This window comes from Trichomycterus rosablanca, chromosome 15 (genome assembly GCF_030014385.1).
Source record: "Trichomycterus rosablanca isolate fTriRos1 chromosome 15, fTriRos1.hap1, whole genome shotgun sequence".
Classification (NCBI taxonomy): domain Eukaryota; kingdom Metazoa; phylum Chordata; class Actinopteri; order Siluriformes; family Trichomycteridae; genus Trichomycterus; species Trichomycterus rosablanca.
Window position 1 is genome coordinate 33,177,865 of NC_086002.1, and position 16,872 is coordinate 33,194,736.

At 45.5% G+C, this 16,872-nt stretch overlaps 2 protein-coding genes across 3 annotated transcripts; one reads left to right on the top strand and one right to left on the bottom strand.

Moving 5' to 3' along the window:
- Positions 1 to 4: 4 nt before the first annotated feature.
- trim35-1 (tripartite motif containing 35-1) lies at positions 5 to 6,446 on the top strand. Its single transcript, XM_063009596.1, has 7 exons — positions 5 to 413; positions 1,413 to 1,508; positions 1,584 to 1,805; positions 1,923 to 1,945; positions 2,024 to 2,139; positions 2,249 to 2,813; positions 6,371 to 6,446. The coding sequence occupies exons 1-7, from the start codon at positions 9 to 11 to the stop codon at positions 6,444 to 6,446; spliced, it is 1,503 nt and encodes a 500-aa protein (XP_062865666.1). The 5' UTR covers positions 5 to 8.
- On the bottom strand, positions 6,234 to 13,624 carry LOC134328301 (polymeric immunoglobulin receptor-like). 2 transcript variants are annotated; one of them, XM_063009396.1, is made up of 8 exons: positions 13,543 to 13,624; positions 13,148 to 13,453; positions 11,966 to 12,301; positions 11,479 to 11,499; positions 11,241 to 11,348; positions 11,080 to 11,120; positions 9,995 to 10,164; positions 6,234 to 6,920 (listed from the first exon to the last, which is right to left on the bottom strand). In XM_063009396.1, exons 1-7 carry the CDS (start codon positions 13,580 to 13,582, stop codon positions 10,033 to 10,035), a joined length of 984 nt encoding a protein of 327 aa, XP_062865466.1. In that variant the 5' UTR covers positions 13,583 to 13,624; the 3' UTR covers positions 6,234 to 6,920; positions 9,995 to 10,032. The 2 variants fall into 2 exon arrangements, with proteins under 2 accessions (XP_062865466.1, XP_062865465.1); XM_063009395.1 differs by having other exon boundaries at positions 9,995 to 10,167.
- Positions 13,625 to 16,872: the final 3,248 nt, after the last annotated feature.

The following is a 16,872-nucleotide window of genomic DNA, read 5'->3' on the forward strand; positions in this document are numbered from 1 at the left end:
CTCTCACCATGGCTTCTTCTCTGGAGGACGAGCTCTCCTGTGCGGTGTGCTGTGAGATCTTTCGGGATCCTCAGATGCTCCTCTGTGGTCACACCTTCTGCCGCCAGTGCATCGATCACCAGCCAAACCTCCAGGTTCCGGTCAGCCGAACCTGCCCGGTGTGTCTGCGCAGCACCCACCAGAACCCCGTGTCCAACCTGGTCCTGAAGAGCACCTGCGAGTCCTACAAGAAGGAGAAGGACAGGAGGAGAACCGAGGAGGAGGACTATGGAGGGGTCCCGTGTCCACGCCATGGACTGAAGATCAGGTTCTTCTGTAAGAGTGACCGGGAGCTGATCTGTAAGGAGTGCAGGAACCAGGAGCACCGAGCCCACAAGGTTCAGCCTCTAACTCAGGCTGTACAGCAGCACAAGGTGAGTGTGGAACTCCTCTAATTACCTTTAGTAATGACTCCCACCTGATCAGGGTCCACCTGCGTCCAGAGCCGCCTGGAAATAACAAGTGCAGAGCAGAAACTCTGGGCGGGAGGTCGGTTCATCTCAGGATAGATTTAATGAATTCAATAATTAAACAATGAATGAACTCTGGTGTGAGAACTTCTGGAGCTTCTCCTTTCATCTGAAACGAAACCTAATTAACTGATGACTTAATTCATTCATTCATTTATTTATTTATTAGATTAAACTGTCAAAAAGAGCAACAAATATAATAATAATAATAATAATAACGAATATAATAATATTAATAATAATATAATAATAACGAATATAATAATAATAATAATAATAACAATAATAATAACAAATATAATAATAATAACGAATATAATAATAATAATAACGAATATAATAATAATAACGAATATAATAATAATAATAATAATAATAACTAATATAATAATAATAATAACAAATATAATAATAACGAATATTATAATAATAATAACTAATATAATAATAATAATAACAAATATAATAATAATAATAACAAATATAATAATAATAATAACGAATATTATAATAATAATAACTAATATAATAATAATAATAACGAATATAATAATAATGAAAATATAATAATAACAAATTTAATAATAATAATAATCATAATAATAAATGTAAAAAATAAATAATAATAACAGCAATAATAATGATAATGAATTTAATAATAATGTCAAATATAATAATTATAACACAATAATAATAATAATAATAATTTATTTTCATACCTACTAATAATTTTTACTCAAAATACCTGTTTTATTGTTTACATTAATGTTTGTAATGTTTTTTATTTAAAGGTGTGTAATTAAATAAATAAAAGTATTTAATTTTGTGATTGTGTCTGTAATGACCATCGTCCTGTAACACTGAAGTGTTACGTCATGTTAATATTAGTCAATGTTTTTACAGGATCAGATCCGAGCTGCTCTTCTTCCGGCTGAGAAAGCTCTGGAGTCTCTGAGGAAGGGTTCAGCCCTGGAGTGTAGAGTCACCAAATACATCAAGGTGAAGATCTTGCTTTTACTCCAGCAGTGGAAGAGCTAAAGCCAAACCCTAATTCATCTGTGGATTCTTTTCCAGTCTCAGGCCGAGCAGGCAGAGAAGCAGATCATGGCGGAGTTCGAGAAGCTTCACCAGTTCCTCAGAGTGGAGCAGGAGGTGAGGAGGAGCGAACTGAGGGTGGAGGAGCAGCAGAAGCGAGAAAAGCAGGAGGAACTGGTTAAATGGGAACTCCAGGCTCTCTCTGACAGGGTGATGGGTGTGGAGGAAGAGCTCCAGAATGATGACGTCACGTTCCTGAGGGTGAGGTCTTGGTTTGGACAAAAGTATTGAGTCTCCTATTGATCCCCTAGATATGTAGGGGCTTCATAAGGAAACCTAATTTTGGTTGTAATCTCGTTCTTCTCTTCTGTTTTTCAGAATTTCAACGACATTCTGTTGAGGTACGTCTTCAGACTTTGATAAATAAAGTATGTTTTTGATTATTTATTTATTTATTTTGGTAAACGTGCGCCTTCCAGGGCTCAGTATCGGCCACATCCACACCTCGATCCGGCATCTCTGATCGACGTGGTTAAACACATGGGGAACCTGAGATACAACGTCTGGGAGAAAATGAAGGACGTCTGTCCCTGCTGTGAGTAGACTTTAGTACCTAAGTACGTCCGTGTGTGGGAATTTGTGCCCGTATATGGCTGCTACCCATTCTTGCTATCGGAAAGGACCTTCAATCCATTTTCTTGCAGACCCCGTGATCCTGGACCCCAACTCGGCTCCGCCCCAGATGTCAGTGTCCGGCGAGCTGACGGCGGTGAGGCGCTCGGCCTGGAGGTTCTACTCCCCCAACCCACTGCAGGAAAAAGGTGACGACTTCAGGGTGTTGGGTTCGATAGCCCAAAACTTCAACTTCGACTGCTGGGACGTAGAGGTGGGAGACAACAAGTCCTGGAAGCTCGGGGTTTATCGGCGCTCACTCGGATGGAACAACGTGGTAGAATGTTCGATGTGGGGTCTGTGCAGGACCGGGGATCTGTTCTACGCCGAGGTTCCAGGAAGCACACTGCTACAGGTGAACAGCCCGCCCAAAACCGTACGGATGAAGCTGGTACCGCGCAAGAACGACAACACACTTTACTGGTCGCTGTCGATTTCGGATGCTAGCAGAGTTTGGGTGTTGTGTCGTTTTAACAAAATACCCTTCGGGACGGATTTGTGTCCCTTCCTGACCTCGCAGGAGAAAGAAACACCCCTGAGCATCGTCCCCGTGAAGGTAAACATCACCCCCGAGAAGGAATTGACATTTCTAGAGAGGCATTCAAAATTAGTGTTTGGTTGTTTTCTAGTGGTCTTGTTTTTTATCCTATGTTTTTTTAATTTTGATCATGGGTAACAGACCCCTAAATAAGTAGGTCTCCAATCGACCCTCTAGATATATACAGTGTATCACGAAAGTGAGTACACCCCTCACATTTCTGCAAATATTTCATTATATCTTTTCATGGAACAACACTATAGACATGAAACTTGGATATAACTTAGAGTAGTCAGTGTACAGCTTGTATAGCAGTGTAGATTTACTGTCTTCTGAAAATAACTCAGCACACAGCCATTAATGTCTAAATAGCTGCAACATAAGTGAGTACACCCCACAGTGAACATGTCCAAATTGTGCCCAAATGTGTCGTTGTCCCTCCCTGGTGTCATGTGTCAAGGTCCCAGGTGTAAATGGGGAGCAGGGCTGTTAAATTTGGTGTTTTGGGTACAATTCTCTCATACTGGCCACTGGATATTCAACATGGCACCTCATGGCAAAGAACTCTCTGAGGATGTGAGAAATAGAATTGTTGCTCTCCACAAAGATGGCCTAGGTTATAAGAAGATTGCTAACACCCTGAAACTGAGCTACAGCATGGTGGCCAAGGTCATACAGCGGTTTTCCAGGACAGGTTCCACTCGGAACAGGCTTCGCCAGGGTCGACCAAAGAAGTTTAGTCCACATGTTCGGCGTCATATCCAGAGGTTGGCTTTAAAAAATAGACACATGAGTGCTGCCAGCATTGCTGCAGAGGTTGAAGACGTGGGAGGTCAGCCTGTCAGTGCTCAGACCATACGCCGCACACTGCATCAACTCGGTCTGCATGGTCGTCATCCCAGAAGGAAGCTGACGCACAAGAAAGCCCGCAAACAGTTTGCTGAAGACAAGCAGTCCAAGAACATGGATTACTGGAATGCCCTGTGGTCTGACGAGACCAAGATAAACTTGTTTGGCTCAGATGGTGTCCAGCATGTGTGGCGGCGCCCTGGTGAGAAGTACCAAGACAACTGTATCTTGCCTACAGTCAAGTATGGTGGTGGTAGCATCATGGTCTTGGGCTGCATGAGTGTTGCTGGCACTGGGGAGCTGCGGTTCATTGAGGGAAACATGAATTCCAACATGTACTGTGACATTCTGAAACAGAGCATGATCCCCTCCCTTCGAAAACTGGGCCTCAGGGCAGTTTTCCAACAGGATAACGACCCCAAACACAACCTCCAAGATGACAACTGCCTTGCTGAGGAAGCTGAAGGTAAAGGTGATGGACTAAACCCAATTGAGCACCTGTGGCGCATCCTCAAGTGGAAGGTGGAGGAGTTCAAGGTGTCTAACATTCACCAGCTCCGTGATGTCATCATGGAGGAGTGGAAGAGGATTCCAGTAGCAACCTGTGCAGCTCTGGTGAATTCCATGCCCAGGAGGGTTAAGGCAGTGCTGGATAATAATGGTGGTCACACAAAATATTGACACTTTAGGCACAATTTGGACATGTTCACTGTGGGGTGTACTCACTTATGTTGCAGCTATTTAGACATTAATGGCTGTGTGTTGAGTTATTTTTAGAAGACAGTAAATCTACACTGCTATACAAGTTGTACACTGACTACTCTTAGTTATATCCAAGTTTCATGTCTATAGTGTTGTCCCATGAAAAGATATAATAAAATATTTGCAGAAATGTGAGGGGTGTACTTACTTTTGTGATACACTGTAGGTCTCCAACTGACCCCCTAGATATGCAGGTCTCTAATTGACCCCCTAGATTTGCAGGTCTCTAATTGACCCCCTAGATTTGCAGGTCTCCCATTGACCCCCTAGATATGTAGGTCTCCCATTGACCCCCTAGATATGTAGGTCTCCCATTGACCCCCTAGATTTGCAGGTCTCCCATTGACCCCCTAGATTTGCAGGTCTCCCATTGACCCCCTAGATATGTAGGTCTCCCATTGACCCCCTAGATATGTAGGTCTCCCATTGACCCCCTAGATATGTAGGTCTCCCATTGACCCCCTAGATATCTAGGTCTTTCATTGACTCCCTAGATATGCAGCAGTGTTAATTTTGACAGCAAATTTTGATTTAGTTTTAGTCATAATTTAGTCATAAGACTATAGTCGACTAAATCTACAGTCGATTCAGTCGACTAAAATACATATTTGTTTGTTTATTAGGATTTTAACGTCATGTTTTACACACTGGTTACATTCATGACAGGAACGGTAGTTATTCATTACACAAGTTTATATCGAACACAGTCATGGACAAATTTAGGATCTTCAATTCACCTCACTTGCACGTCTTTGGACTGTGGGAGGAAACCGGAGCACCCGGAGGAAACTCACGCAGACACGGGGAGAACATGCAAACTCCACACAGAAAGGACCCGGACCGCCCCAACTGGGGTTCGAACCCAGGACCTTCTTGCTGTGAGGCGACAGTGTTACCCACTTAGCCACCGTTCCGCCCTAAAATAAATATAAAGGGTGTAAAATGTAAATGCTTTTTCATCAGTTCCCTTAAATTATTGAAGTCATTATATACACTTACACAAAATGAAACATTTTTAACCAGTTATGGAATATTATTAATGTTTGAATGTGCAATACACACAAAACCAGATTTAACTTATTTTAAACATCTTTATTTAACTGACCTGATTATTGAGCATAACAATAACACAATATTAATGACCAGTAGTTCTGCTCTGCCTGAAACATATATGCATTGTTCATAACAAATTGTATATTACATTCTTTATAAAACTGGGTACCATAAAGCAGCTGTGACATTATGTTGCCATTATACTGCCAGCGGTGCCAGATGTTTCAGATCTGTTGTGTTTTTACCCGAGATCGTCGCCCCACATGGTTTACACACATCGTCTTGTTTTTCACGACATTAAATGAGAAATGTGTCCAGATATATCAGCTCTCCTCTTTCTCCCTGTTAACATTGTGGAGTTAATCTGGTTCCATGAGTAAAGAAAGTTCACAGGCTGGTCTGGTCTTCCCGGGTTCAGATCAAATGTGTGCGAGTGTGCTCTTACCGCGGTACTGCAAAAGATTAGTACTGATTGGATGGCTACCCGGCTTGTCCCGCCCCTCCACATACGCTAAAGTAGTTATGATTGGATCTCTTTCTAACTTGTCCCTACCTTCCACAAAACTAAATCGGTTCTGATTGGATGTCGTCCCTGCCAAACATTTTCGTCTCGTTTTTATTCGTTGACGAAAGTGTCGATTCATAGTTTTTATCTTTTTTTGTAGTTTTTATTTAGTCATCGTCTCGTTTTCGTCATGAAAAAAAGGTTCGTTGACGAAAACTATGACGAAAATCATTCGTCAACGAAATTAACACTGGATGCAGGTCTCTAATTGACCCCCTAGATATATAGGTCTTTCATTGAGGTACAAATCTTGAAACAAAAAGACTTTTATTTCCGTTAAGTCAAGAGTACATTGTTAGCTATGCATAACCACGCCCTTCTCCTGTGCTCATGTCTTTGACTCGATAAGTGATTATACCTTTACGATGGTTTTCCTTTTTTGGTTAGAAGAGTAGATTATGGCACTCTGGCGCGCTCTAGTGGCAGAACAAACATAACAAGTACACTGAGTTTTGTCAAATGAAGGAAAAAACAAGGGTGTCTTTCTAGACGAATTTATAGCTAATATAATAAGTGATGGTGGTGGGTTTGGTTTCGTCTTCAAGCGTTTGGTTGAGTTCTTTAGATGTTCTTAGATCTTAGTTTTTGGTAAACTGGGCTCACAAATACAGAAGGTGCAGGTGGGTACATGAACCTAGCCATTGTGGACCTCTAGTGCACGTCCCAGGCCCGGATAAGAGGGACTGTGGACTGGAGGTCCATCCACGGTGCTGGAGACTCCACGAATGTTCACCATTTGAGTGGTTTGAAGACCGTCAGCAGTACAAGGTTTGGATTTCTTCATGGACTGCTCAACCCGGACGCCTTTCAGTCGAGGAAACGATGGACGATTCTGTTTTAGGAAAGTTATGAGGAGAAAATTCTGGAGGAGAACGTAAGATCGGCCATCCGTGAGGTGAAGCTGAGGGACAGTTGGGTCATGAAGCTGGACGATGATCTGAAATACAAAAAAGAAGGGTTTAATGTTGTAGAAGGATGTGAACATTGTTTTTGTTCTTTTTTGGGGCTTTAATACCTCTTAAAATGTGTAAGCAATCAATGAAGGATGGTGGTGGAGTAATTATTTAAAAGAATAAATAAAATATTTATATAAATAAATATCCTGGAAGACGTTTTTTATATTGGAATCTTATAAATAAAGCCTGTTTTTAATAGAGCGTTAATTGGAATCTCAGTTCTGCTGTTCTATTGTGCATCATTAAAAATTAAAATATTATTTTACAGGATCTAGGGGATCAATTGTAGACCTATATACAGTGTATCACAAAAGTGAGTACACCCCTCACATTTCTGCAGATATTTAAGTATATCTTTTCATGGGACAACACTGACAAAATGACACTTTGACACAATGAAAAGTAGTCTGTGTGCAGCTTATATAACAGTGTAAATTTATTCTTCCCTCAAAATAACTCAATATACAGCCATTAATGTCTAAACCACCGGCAACAAAAGTGAGTACACCCCTTAGTGAAAGTTCCTGAAGTGTCAATATTTTGTGTGGCCACCATTATTTCCCAGAACTGCCTTAACTCTCCTGGGCATGGAGTTTACCAGAGCTTCACAGGTTGCCACTGGAATGCTTTTCCACTCCTTCATGACGACATCCCGGAGCTGGCGGATATTCGAGACTTTGCGCTCCTCCACCTTCCGCTTGAGGATGCCCCAAAGATGTTCTATTGGGTTTAGGTCTGGAGACATGCTTGGCCAGTCCATCACCTTTACCCTCAGCCTCTTCAATAAAGCAGTGGTCGTCTTAGAGGTGTGTTTGGGGTCATTATCATGCTGGAACACTGCCCTGCGACCCAGTTTCCGGAGGGAGGGGATCATGCTCTGCTTCAGTATTTCACAGTACATATTGGAGTTCATGTGTCCCTCAATGAAATGTAACTCCCCAACACCTGCTGCACTCATGCAGCCCCAGACCATGGCATTCCCACCACCATGCTTGACTGTAGGCATGACACACTTATCTTTGTACTCCTCACCTGATTGCCGCCACACAAGCTTGAGACCATCTGAACCAAACAAATTAATCTTGGTCTCATCAGACCATAGGACATGGTTCCAGTAATCCATGTCCTTTGTTGACATGTCTTCAGCAAACTGTTTGCGGGCTTTCTTGTGTAGAGACTTCAGAAGAGGCTTCCTTCTGGGGTGACAGCCATGCAGACCAATTTGATGTAGTGTGCGGCGTATGGTCTGAGCACTGACAGGCTGACCCCCCACCTTTTCAATCTCTGCAGCAATGCTGACAGCACTCCTGCACCTATCTTTCAAAGACAGCAGTTGGATGTGACGCTGAGCACGTGCACTCAGCTTCTTTGGACGACCAACGCGAGGTCTGTTCTGAGTGGACCCTGCTCTTTTAAAACGCTGGATGATCTTGACCACTGTGCTGCAGCTCAGTTTCAGGGTGTTGGCAATCTTCTTGTAGCCTTGGCCATCTTCATGTAGCGCAACAATTCGTCTTTTAAGATCCTCAGAGAGTTCTTTGCCATGAGGTGCCATGTTGGAACTTTCAGTGACCAGTATGAGAGAGTGTGAGAGCTGTACTACTAAATTGAACACACCTGCTCCCTATGCACACCTGAGACCTAGTAACACTAACGAGTCACATGACATTTTGGAGGGAAAATGACAAGCAGTGCTCAATTTGGACATTTAGGGGTGTAGTCTCTTAGGGGTGTACTCACTTTTGTTGCCGGTGGTTTAGACATTAATGGGTGTATATTGAGTTATTTTGAGGGAAGAATAAATTTACACTGTTATATAAGCTGCACACAGACTACTTTTCATTGTGTCAAAGTGTCATTTTGTCAGTGTTGTCCCATGAAAAGATATACTTAAATATCTGCAGAAATGTGAGGGGTGTACTCACTTTTGTGATACACTGTATATAGGGGGTCAATAGGAGACCTATATATCTAGGGGGTCAGTAGGAGACCTATATATCTAGGGGGTCAGTAGGAGACCTATATATCTAGGGGGTCAGTAGGAGACCTATATATCTAGGGGGGTCAATAGGAGACCTATATATCTAGGGGGTCAGGAGACCTATATATCTAGGGGGTCAATAGGAGACCTATATATCTAGGGGGTCAGGAGACCTATATATCTAGGGGGTCAGTAGGAGACCTATATATCTAGGGGGTCAATAGGAGACCTATATATCTAGGGGGGTCAGTAGGAGACCTATATATCTAGGGGGTCAGTAGGAGACCTATATATCTAGGGGGTCAGTAGGAGACCTATATATCTAGGGGGGTCAATAGGAGACCTATATATCTAGGGGGTCAGGAGACCTATATATCTAGGGGGTCAGTAGGAGACCTATATATCTAGGGGGTCAGTAGGAGACCTATATATCTAGGGGGTCAGTAGGAGACCTATATATCTAGGGGGGTCAATAGGAGACCTATATATCTAGGGGGTCAGGAGACCTATATATCTAGGGGGTCAATAGGAGACCTATATATCTAGGGGGTCAATAGGAGACCTATATATCTAGGGGGTCAATAGGAGACCTATATATCTAGGGGGTCAGGAGACCTATATATCTAGGGGGTCAGTAGGAGACCTATATATCTAGGGGGTCAGTAGGAGACCTATATATCTAGGGGGTCAGTAGGAGACCTATATATCTAGGGGGTCAATAGGAGACCTATATATCTAGGGGGTCAGGAGACCTATATATCTAGGGGGTCAGTAGGAGACCTATATATCTAGGGGGTCAGTAGGAGACCTATATATCTAGGGGGTCAGTAGGAGACCTATATATCTAGGGGGTCAATAGGAGACCTATATATCTAGGGGGTCAGGAGACCTATATATCTAGGGGGTCAGTAGGAGACCTATATATCTAGGGGGTCAGTAGGAGACCTATATATCTAGGGGGTCAGTAGGAGACCTATATATCTAGGGGGGCAATGGGACAGACTGACCTCCAGATGAAAGGTTTTTTATCAAATGGACTCAAGCCACAAGTCTCAAAATCAGTGTTGAGGTCACCTGCTAGCTGACGTCTGGTCCCTGACAGACCTGGAGTATTATTTGGTTCTGGGGTCCAGCATCTGGTAGACCGAATCTGTCCTGGTCTCCAGCTCCAGGCTCTGGTAACAGGAAGCGGTTTGGTTGGGGTCCGAGTTCTGGTAGACGGCGCAGGTCCTTATGTTCTGGTTCTGCTGTTGGATGAAAGCGACACAAACAGAGGAGGTTATGGAACATAATCTGTGCTGCTACTGGCTGGCTGGGCGCCCCTAGCAGTCACAGTCGGGAGTGCCTGCGGACAAGGTGTTTAGGCTGGTGTTTGGACTGGTTTCCTGGCTGGCTTTATTATGGTTTAGACTGGTTCTGGGCTGGTGTTTAGGCTGGTGTTTGAACTGGTTTTGGACTAGTTTTGGGCTGGTGATTGAACTGGTTTGGACTAGTTTTGGGCTGGTGTTTGAACTGGTTTTGGACTAGTTTTGAGCTGGTGCTTGGACTGGTTTTGAGCTGGTGTTTGAACTGGTTCTGGACTGGTGTTTGGAATGGTTTCCTGGCTGGCTTTATAGTGGTTTAGGTTGGTTTTAAGCTGGTGTTTGGACCAGTTTTGGGCTGGTGTTAAAACTGGTTTTATACTGGTGTTTGGTTTAGTTTTGAGCTGGTTTTGACTAGTATTTGAACTGGTATTTGGACTAGTTTTGGAATGTGTTTAGGCTGGTGTTTGAACTGGTTTTGGACTGGTTTTGGACTAGTTCTGGGCTGGTGTTTGGACTGGTTTTGAGCTGGTGTTTGAACTGGTTTTGGGCTAGTTCTAGGCTGGTGTTAAAACTGGTTTTATACTGGTATTTGGACCAGTTTTGAGCTGGTGATTGAACTAGTTTTGGGCTGGTGTTTTAACTGGTTTTGAGCTGGTGTTTGGTTTAGTTTTGAGCTGGTGTTTGGTCTGGTTTTAGGTTGGATTGCTGGCTGGTGTTTGGACTGATGTCAAGGTGACCGGTCCTCCAAGACCGCTGCGGTTAGGTTATTTGATCAGTGTGTGAACGTCTAGGGGGCGGAGGACCGCTATTTTCCGTTAAATTAACGCTAATTTTTTCACGTAAGCGTTTACTCACCGTGTTTCTTGTTTCGGGCTGGTGGGTGTCAGAGGCGGAATCTGTAGAACGAAAGAAATTAGCATTAATACTTTTTAGTTTCTTGTAATTACACTCCATCTTACTGTAGAAAGATTAAGCTATTAGCTATTAGCTTTAGTCAAGTGTGTGTGTGCGGGTACCTCGTGTTTGCCCGCGTTTCAGTTTGTAGATCAGCACGAAACCTCCCGTCAGCAGAAAACTCACACAAACACACACCGCGACGACGATGGCGATGAGCGTGGAGGAATCTGTCGACAACACAAGTGGTAACGTTCACCACGGACTAGCTTAGCTAGCCGTGCAACAAATTTTAACCATTTAGCGGAATGATTAGCATGAAAGAAAATTAGCAAAAGTAGCTGTCAGGTAACGTCTTACCTGTCTGGTGTGTTTCCAATGCTTGGTTTGGAGTCGTTGGCGTTGGAATTTTTTTTTTTGCCGGGAAAAAAGACAAAAAATCACAACATTAATGGTTATTAGCATGTCTTAGCTCATGTCTTAGCCTCTAAATAAAGCGCCAGCTGGTGTTTGATTCCCAGCTCTGCTACCGACACCGGCGCCTTTGAGGACAGTGACCGGCTCGTCTGAGGGTGGGAGTGCCGCAGGGTATTCCTCCCCGGTGAAAAGAAGCGGTCGAGAATGCACACCTGTCGAAGGGGGCGGAGTGGTCTGCAGCACTAGAGGTGAAATACCATTGGGGAATGGGATATGACTAAATTCGGGAGGGACATTAAATGAAAATGCGTTAAATATTACATACGGACACTGTTGGCTGTGTCTGAGGAGGGCGGGACAAGGAGTAGACGGGGTCCCGCGATTGATTGGCTCCCTGTCCGGGGTCTGAGGAACTGAGTGTGGGTCTTACCGGTCAGATGGAGATGAACTTCCGTAAAGAGAGACAAATCCTGGATGGTCCGGCGCTCGGTCCACACCCCGCAGGAATAGTCGCCCCTGTCGTCCTCCCTGGCATTCCTGATACTCACGCTAAAGACGTTCTCCTGCCTGTCGTCGGAGATGGACGCTCGGGACCCCAGACCGTCCCCTCTGCCATCGGACGTCATTATCATCCTGGGCGTAGAGTGACCGTCCAGTCTGAGGAGGGCCTTGGTCTTCGCCTGGAACTCGGCAGGGTAGCAGCAGCGGATGGTCGCCGTCTCCCCCAAGAACGCCGTCACCGTTTGGGAACCGCCGCAGCACGGATCTGTCAAACGTGGCAGATAAATGAGCGTAGGATTTGGGGACGGGGTCAAGCGCTGGAAGGATAAGAAGACAAGTACACTTACCCCGGTACAGGTGAGATCCGGGCATCCGAACATCCAAGGGTGTGGCCAGAGCAGGCTAGCCGTTGGGAGGTGCACTAACCCGGATTGAGTGCGGACCCCGATTTTGCCCCAACCGAGGTAATCGTTCCCATTTGCCACTTGCACCGCCCCCACACATGCCGAAGAGAGTTAGGACTATCGCTCATGTAGTTGCCGGGCACATCTTTTCACCTACCGAGAGACAAGCTGGCGCCTCGACCGGACACCAGAACCTCCCCCCACCCTCAGGCACAGCTGGTTCTACCTTTGGAACATGCTAGTTTGGGATCTCTGCAGTGCTATCTGGCCAAAAGTATCAGGACACCTGACCAGGAGGGTAGAGTCAGGAGGTCTTGAGTGCAGACCCCAATCTTGCCCCAATCATTCCCATTTGCCACTTGCACCGCCCCCACACAGGTCGAGGAGAGTTAGGACTATCGCTCACGCAGTTGCCGGGCACATCTTTTCACCTACCGAGAACCGTCCCACCTACCGAGAGACAAGCTGGCTCCTCGACCGGACTACAGAACCTCCCCCCTACCTTTGGAACTCGCTAGTTTGAGTTCTCTGCAGTGCTAAAGCTGTTATATATGGCCAAAATATCAGGACACCCCTCTGGGGAGGCTCCTCACAGAACTCTGGAGCAAGTCTTGGAGCAACAAAGACTTGGCATCACAGAGGGGTTGAATTCTGCCCCTGTGCTGGTACAATTAATAACAACAAGAAATCATACAAACGTTACGTACCGCTTATCACTTTCAGCGTAATGTTATGACTCCACATTCCGGTCTCCCCGAACTGGTAGAGCCCGGCGTCCTGCACCTCCAACCGCCTGAATATCAGGGTACACTGTCCGTCCGAGCGGAGCAGGGAGAACCTCTCCTTGTGCGCCCACGTGCCGTCCTGGGTCGGAGCCTCGATCAGGTATTCGCACCCGCTGTGGGGTTTCTTCCTGCAGAAGTACCCGGTGGACGTTCCAGACGGTTGGTTACTGGAGAATATCACGACGGTACCCCCGGCGTAGCCGAACACGTTGAAGCAGCTGGCGGGACCTGCGGACAGAAACAGAACCGAAGGTTTTTGGAGGTTTGCTCGTCAATCAACAGCTCCGGGGTCTCAGGTTCGGACGTATACGACTGACCTGGGATCAGGATGAACGCCACCAAGACGAGGATCTTCATCCTGGCGAGTGAACCGTAGAAATGGCTGGATTACGTCGCTCTGTGTTCTCTGTCGGATTGTGCCGGCAGCTTCCTCTTACTTCAGGGTTGGGATTTGAGCAATCTCAGGAAGTGTCGAAATGCGGACAAAGTGAAAACGCATGACTTTGAACACAAAACTATAAATAAATGCGTTTTTTCATGCGTCACGGAGGGAATTGAAGCGAGAATGGAGTAGAAAGTCTTTATTTGTCATTTATATTTCATAAACAGAAGTAAAACGGCACAATAAAAATAATAAAATACATATTTTATCTAAGAAGTTAAGAAGGTTAAGAGCCAAGGACTCAAGGACCTGACGGTGGCTGCTTGGCAGAGCTGGGATTCAAACCCACCAGCTTTAGATTGATAACCCGGAGCTCTCCCCACCGAGCTACCACTGTCCAGGGACTTGATATTGAAATGTGCAAGTTCATCGTCCGTTTGACCACCACGTTATCCTGGTAAGGGTCAGGAAAGCTAGGAGGGCGCCAATCCATCATCACAGGGCACCGGAGCACCCAGAGTTTGAATCTCACCGGGGGCGCCTATAGGGACAGTGACACGGATCTCCACATGAACCTGCCTGGTGCTGGTGAAAAGAAGTGGTACAGCACCTCTCGATCACAGAGGTTCTGCTGCAGTAGAGGTGAAATGCGATAGGGGAATTAGATACGACTAGAAAAGGCGGGCGGGTTGGGAATGGATTGGCGCCCCTGTCTTCCTCCACCCTAGACACCCTAGACTAAACATAAATGAAGAGGTTGTGAGGGTCTACCCCCTCAGTATGAACCGTATTAGCCTTAAACCTTAACTGTGGCGTAATCGCACGAGACATCGTTTCCTTTGAGGAGAACCTTCGGATCATCGTCGGCTTTGTTGGCAGGAGGACCAAAAGTCACCGTCTCGTAGGTCACTCCCTTGCCGGGAGCGTCGTCGCCGGAGGAGGAAGCGGAGGTAATCTGGGGCATCTGAGTCGTCGAGTAGACGGTCTTTGCGAGTGACGCTGTGCCGTCACGAACGTCTTGAGGAGCATCCGAAGGTGGTTGAGCGATGGAGTAAATGGTTGGAGTCGATAACCATCCAGTGTCTTTAATCTCCTCATACTGGGGGAACACCTGAGGGGGAAAGATTTAGAACTTACATTACAGTTGCAGAAGACAGTCTTAAGAATTAAGGGCCTTGGTAGGGCTTGGTAGGCTACGACTTGAGTTTTAGATCGCAAACTGACAGCAGGTAGTCACCCCCACAACACTATCACCATCTCGGTTGACTGCATCACATCATCCAGCACCAAGAGACCAAGACCCCAGTTGAGCAAGCCAAGGGTGGCAGTGGCAACTAAAAGCTCCCTTGAGAGGAACCAGACTCAGCAGAGACCTCCATCCTCCTTGAGTGCCCTGAAGAAGGGTCTTCCAAGGGGTTCCTTTGTCAAATTGTGGGTCAAGCCAGCAAATCGATCCCGACCCCTGGTGACCGTTAAATACCTTTAGCCGCCTTCTTCCTCTTCTTACCGTCGGCTCTTCCGATCTGGTTGTTCTTGAGCTTCTTGGAAAGCCCATTCCAAATGATTAGTATACAGTTGCCAACAACTCTCTCCCACCACCTTGCAGCTATAACAGCCTTTGCTCTTTTGTTCGCGAGAAGTCGCGCCCATTTGTGAGGTCAGGTGCCGATTGCCTGGCTCACATTTGGGTGGTAAACGGGGTTGAGGTTAGAGCTGTTGAGTCTACTCATCGGGAGAGGTGTCTGCATACTTTTGGCCATGTAGTGTATGAATGTAGGGCAGTTAAGGTTATGTGTCGCTTGTGATCTCTTTGACTTACCGCTTGGTTGTCTCCTGGACCCGAGGGAGGATGCAGAGACAGAGACGGGGAGGCACCTAGTGAAAAAAATACTCATTAACTAAAGACTCGTTAACAAGTTAATTAATCTGTGGCTAGTCCAATTCAATCTCCAGCCTCCCTCGTCAGAGTGGAGGTCTTCTAGATTAAGGTAGCTTTAGGATAGGATAGGATTATCGTTCAATAGCCTAAATTGTGCTGGTCACTCCGAGACCCAAGAGGATGACGAGCATCTGTCGTACCTGACATCCTCTTTCTCCTGATGACCACAACGAGAGCCGCGACACCGATCAGAAGCAGCAGCAGAATGACAATCACAAAGGCCATCATTGAAGCTGAGGAGTCAGTGAAAATCAAAGGAAATGCTCATGAAATTTAGAAGTTTTGTTTAAACTACGACCTGTCATGAGATACGGTAGGTTTGGTTGCTCACCTGTTAAAGGAGAAGCTGGTGTGGTCTGAGATGGGGTTTAGATGGAGTTGTGGTCATTGTGGGCATTTTGGTCGTTGTGGTTGTTGTGGGCGTTGTGGTCTTCGAGGTCAAACCTGGAACAGCTTAGAACGTGCAGATCGCTCAATTACAGGTCTTTACCATAACAGCTACGATCCCTATCTAGGGAGGGTTAGGTTAGTTTAGCAGATTTAAGACTAGGGGTCAGTCAAACTTTTAGCTGGCAGATTGTTATTAGAGACGCTGTAGTTGGACAGCGATGGTGCCATCAGTTTGCCTCAGGTACATCACCATGAACGATCTTTTGGACCCCCATACAAGAAGGGTTTGGACTAGTCTGTAGTGGAGGTTTTGGCCTTGTTCATGTTCATGTTGGACTCAGGGAGGCCTACAGATTTGCTCAAGAACTGCCTTCGTACCTCAACGACGACCCCCAGCCACACCCGTTGCTAACAGTCATATAATAATATGCTTCCAACTAACTAAAAAGCAAAGCCTGACTGACTGTACCCCCTAGAACAAAGTGTGCTCCTTCAAGACGTAACTGGATGAGCTTGGCATGGAGGAACTCACACTAGTGGCCTGAACAGCTACCTGACCCCAACCCAAGTAAACACCTTTGTGATGAATTGTAGACTGTGAGCCAGGCGTTCTCATAGAATTTTTCTTCATTCTTGCTCGATACAAGACTTCAGCTGAAGATGATGGCTCTAATTTGGGTGTGGTCGATATTTATCTAGTTCTGTTGCTAATTTAGGCTCCTCACAGTTCCTCATTTAACGTTTTGAATACATTTGTTCATCGGAACCACAGAGCAGAGAACAACGTACTAACTGTGTTCCTCTATGCCGCCTAAGGATGCGGAAGTCCAACAGTCACAACCACTGGCCATGAATAATGACTTTAGGCTTCATATTGCAATCTAGGTTTCAATCTACTCAACAAAGACAATCAAAGACACAATCAACCAGGAGCTC

Excerpts from the sequence above, each read along its gene's own strand:
- trim35-1 (XM_063009596.1), top strand. The coding sequence starts at position 9 with ATGGCTTCTTCTCTGGAGGACGAGCTCTCCTGTGCGGTGTGCTGTGAG. Across the intron at positions 1,509-1,583 it reads GAGTCACCAAATACATCAAG|TCTCAGGCCGAGCAGGCAGA; the intron begins GTGAAGATCTTG and ends ATTCTTTTCCAG. Across the intron at positions 2,814-6,370 it reads GAATTGACATTTCTAGAGAG|AAGAGTAGATTATGGCACTC; the intron begins GCATTCAAAATT and ends TTTTTTGGTTAG.
- LOC134328301 (XM_063009395.1), bottom strand. The coding sequence starts at position 13,582 with ATGAAGATCCTCGTCTTGGTGGCGTTCATCCTGATCCCAG. Across the intron at positions 13,454-13,542 it reads GGCGTTCATCCTGATCCCAG|GTCCCGCCAGCTGCTTCAAC; the intron begins GTCAGTCGTATA and ends TTCTGTCCGCAG. Across the intron at positions 12,302-13,147 it reads TACGCTGAAAGTGATAAGCG|ATCCGTGCTGCGGCGGTTCC; the intron begins GTACGTAACGTT and ends CACGTTTGACAG.